This window comes from Entamoeba invadens (genome assembly GCF_000330505.1).
Source record: "Entamoeba invadens IP1 unplaced genomic scaffold scaff_1105074725111, whole genome shotgun sequence".
NCBI classification, from domain to species: Eukaryota; Evosea; order Mastigamoebida; family Endamoebidae; genus Entamoeba; species Entamoeba invadens.
The window spans coordinates 148,463-152,745 of NW_004443550.1; the positions used below are offsets into that span (position 1 = coordinate 148,463).

A 4,283-nucleotide genomic window follows, 5' to 3' on the forward strand; every position below is an offset into this window, starting at 1 on the left:
TAGATTTCGATTTAAGTGGGTTGTTGATCGAATAATGTTTCTTAAATGTTCTAAAAACATGTAAATATGACGTTAACAAAATTTAAAAAAGTTGATTTCGAGTGGTTTTTCATCAAATATCGAGTACGCCCGTTGATTATTTTTAAGGGAGTTATTTAATTTAGTTTAAATAATTATAAATATTAAATAAATATTTTCGATAATTAATAAATATGTAAAGATTAAAAATATATAAAAATTAACACGTTTGGATTTATTTTTTGCTTAATTTTAACATAATAAACATTAAAGTGTCAAAATGATCGATAGTTGAAATATAATAAAACAATACATACAACATAAAAGTTTATTTGTTTATATAAATTAAACCAATTTTAATTACATAATTAGATAAATAATAATAAATAATTTATTAATAATAAAACTCTAACACATATTGTTTTTTGTTGATATAAATATATTACATATTTTTAACCCATACTATTGATACAATTCATATCAAAAATATAAAAATAAGGTATTTACTATTCGGTTGTGGTTGTTCATATAATACTCTTATAGTCCATCGTCTTTTTGAACTCCAAATTCTTTAATATTTTTTTAATGTTATAAATTCATTATTATAAATATGTCAATATTTTTTTGATATCCTTAAATTGATTTTTAATGTGTTGATTATTATTATTTAAAACTCATATTTTCATTCAAATATTAAAAAAATAAATTTGTCTTTTTATACTTAAACAAAATTTAAATTTATTTGTAAAATATGACAATTAATAATTAATAATACAACAAGTATGTCAAATAAATGTAACACATTTGTTTGAATCAAAGGATATTATTAATAATAGATTGTATATTCGATAAATTATAATAAAAGTTAAATAATGTAATATATTAATGTTAAATAATTTGTGTAAAATAATCATTATTACTTTTTATATAACGAGTACGCCCAATAAAAGAGTACGCCCATTATATCGGTACGCTCACCAGTTTTATACCTTTTGCCGCGGTCGTTTTTCTGCTTAAAACGACAGTTAACAACAAAACTATAAAATATTAAAATGTATATTATATAAATAAATGGTTTAATAATATAATATTTATACTATATAAAATAAAATTATTAATTATAATTAATATTATTATATAATATTGAAAATTGTTTAATAACAATAAAATAATAATTAAATTTATTAAGATAAAATTTGTTATTAACTATACTTTTCTTAAAAAATAATTTAATGAAATTACTCAAAAATTATTGCTTTTTAGATTAATTTTTCAAACATCAAACAGTTGTAAATATTATTTTTTGATAATAAAGAGTTTTACATACCGTGGGCTAACCAAAAGATATATAACACAATTTAAAGTTGTTTGATTCATTCTTTTGTTTTAAAGAAAACAAATCGACAAACAGAATCGTTACTTGCATAATTTGATAAATGTAACGAGTCTGTTTATCCATAACGCATAACAAGTAGAAGCCTTGGTTAGTCAATGATTGAATTTTGGAATATTTTTTCATTATAATTTTCATTATTACATATTAAAGTTATTATATATTTTACTATGTTTTATAATTTAATTTTGTATAAAAACGGTTTGTCTGTTTATGTAAGATTTATAAGTATAGAATGATATATAATAGTATAATTAATTAACTATTATTATTTACCAAAAAATTAAATTTACTTAAATTAAATAAAATATTAATTCAAATAATTAAAATTATAAATATTTAGTTTTATAATAATAAAACAATAAAATATTTATAAAAATAAAATATTATATTTATAGTTATTTTATTAAAGAAAAAAAAATAAATTAATAAAATAAAAAATTATTATTAATTAATATTATTTATCAAATCAAAAGTTTTAAATCTATTTAAGTGATTATAAAAAATATTATTGAGTTGATTAAAAAAATATAACATAATTAAAATATATTGTTTTATTAAGATTTTTATAATCTAAACATATTTTGTAAATTAGTAAATCAAATAATTAATGAAATTAATTGATAAAATTATTTTTTCAAAATTGAGTCTGATTATATACATTAGTCTTAAAACAATTTGATAAAATAACTGAGGTATCATGTTTATAATCACATACATACCACAATAAAATACACAAAGTAGTTAAATAACATTTTGCATGTTTTTTTTTCAATGCGTTTTCAAGTCGTGTATAACTAAAGTTGAGCATTTGGGTGAATTTGCAAATTCAACTTATATTTACCACTTTAAAAACATGATTATTCCTTTTATTTACCAAAATTTAACAATTATCTTTTTATCCTAAATATGGTTATTACTAATTTTAAGTTATATTCAATATAAAAAATTATAATATGTGATTTTATAATTTGTATTATATCTAAGTAAATTTATTCCAAAATAAATTACATATATTTATAATATATTTTATGAAATATTATTATATTTAAAATATATAATTTTTAATAAAAACACAATCAAATTATATAATAAAAATTAATACAATTGTTAAAACCAATACTATAAATATATAAAAAGTATAACTTTTTGTATTTTATTGTCTTCATTATCTTAAAAATAACAAACCTATGCAAGACTCAAATATCAACAAACGTTTTGAAGAGTTCCGCAATTACTTTACTTTTGAATTGAAAACGCAACTTCCTGAAAATCGTCTACGTGATTTCCATTTTTGTATTTTCTGTGGAAAAATGTTTAATAGACGTAAATACATGAAACACTCTTTGGAAGCAAAACCCGAAGAAACAAACAAATTTAAAAGTGTTCACAATTTTAAATTTTTTGATGAGAATTTCGACAAATTTAATTTGATTGCGCTCAATAGTCAGCTTGTCGAAGAAGAAAAAAATAAGTCAAGTGGTTTGACTGATAATGAAATGGACCTCTCGCCAAATATTTATAGGGGTGCCGATTTATTGAAAGTGAGGAATGAACTTGAGTCACAATTGAGACAAACAAGTTACACTACATTTGAAGACCTCAAGAAATATTTATTGAAAGGATTGGAAAAAACTGTTCGTGTTCTTCCACTCATCAATTATCAAAATTTCCAAATGAATATTTCTCTTTTACACAGCGAGTCAACACAAGAGGCACTCGACAATATCAGTAAAAGTTTTGATGTTCCTATTATTAATTGTGAAGATGTTGTTTCAAAAAATTCAACTGGTATTGTGGACTCTGGAACTTTATTAAAAACTCCTGCTATTACAAATTTTATTCCAACTCCTCGAACAATTCAAAACGAAAATGCGACACATGTTGATTATAGCCAGGCTACCGACAACGAATCTCAAAATACCAACGATTCGACCAAAGAAGAAATAAAATTCACTGTGTTTGAGATCGAACAATTGGAAAAAATGAAACACATTAAAGAGCTCCTCAGACCAGAGAATAAATACTCCGCCGAGTACATCGCACAAGAAACCAACAAAGAAGTACAAAGGCGACTTGGTAAAAATGTTGATAGTTATTCAACAACAAATGATGCTGGAGATGAAAGAGGCAGATTTATAACAATGATGGCTGCATTGATGATGGGAACATGTGGGTTGACAAATAATCAAATTGATGCCATGTCTAAATTGATATCCATAATATTGCTAATGTCCAATGTTCCTAAAAAGGTTGTTAACACTGCTCTGAGTTCTTCAACCATGCAACGGAGATTTATGTTAATTTCCAAAAAAACCAGATATGACCTACAACTAATCTTCAAGCAGTGTGACTATTATACACTAATGGCGGATTCTGCAATGTACAGTGGTGTTGAGTACTTTTCTCTCTTTGTAAGATTCGTGTTTTCAGATGGATCATTTGAAGAAAGGAGAGTCAAAATAGAAAACTATGACGGCAAAACAGATGCTGCGGGGTGGCTCGGTTGGATAATGAAAATATTGGAATTGATGGATGCTGACCTCATCAAATGCATTGGTGCTTGTTTTGATGGAGCTTATGTTCTGATACGAAATGGTGGGCTCTCTGGTAAACTCCTGGCTAAAATAAAAGAGAGAGACGGGCTGAACGGATTTGATTCAAACTACTGCTTTTCACATAGAACAAATAAAGCGACTGAAAAGTGTTTTGAATCGCAATGGGGGCTGGCTTTTGAAAGTTTCTTGGACGGGTTAACAGTTCAGACAACAAGAACAGCATGGGATCAATTCTGTGCCAAAAATCATATCAAAGGTGCAGTTCTCAAATTGGTTCAACGATCCGAAACAAGGTGGCTCCAAACAGTATTGAT

General features: G+C 24.3%; 1 protein-coding gene across 1 annotated transcript; it reads left to right on the forward strand.

The window, feature by feature from the left end:
* Positions 1 to 2,601: 2,601 nt before the first annotated feature.
* On the forward strand, positions 2,602 to 4,275 carry EIN_291840 (Hypothetical protein; the record flags this gene model as incomplete). Its single annotated transcript, XM_004258768.1, has 1 exon — positions 2,602 to 4,275. A coding segment is annotated over one exon (1,674 nt), but the record flags the coding sequence as incomplete, so codon positions are not given.
* Positions 4,276 to 4,283: the final 8 nt, after the last annotated feature.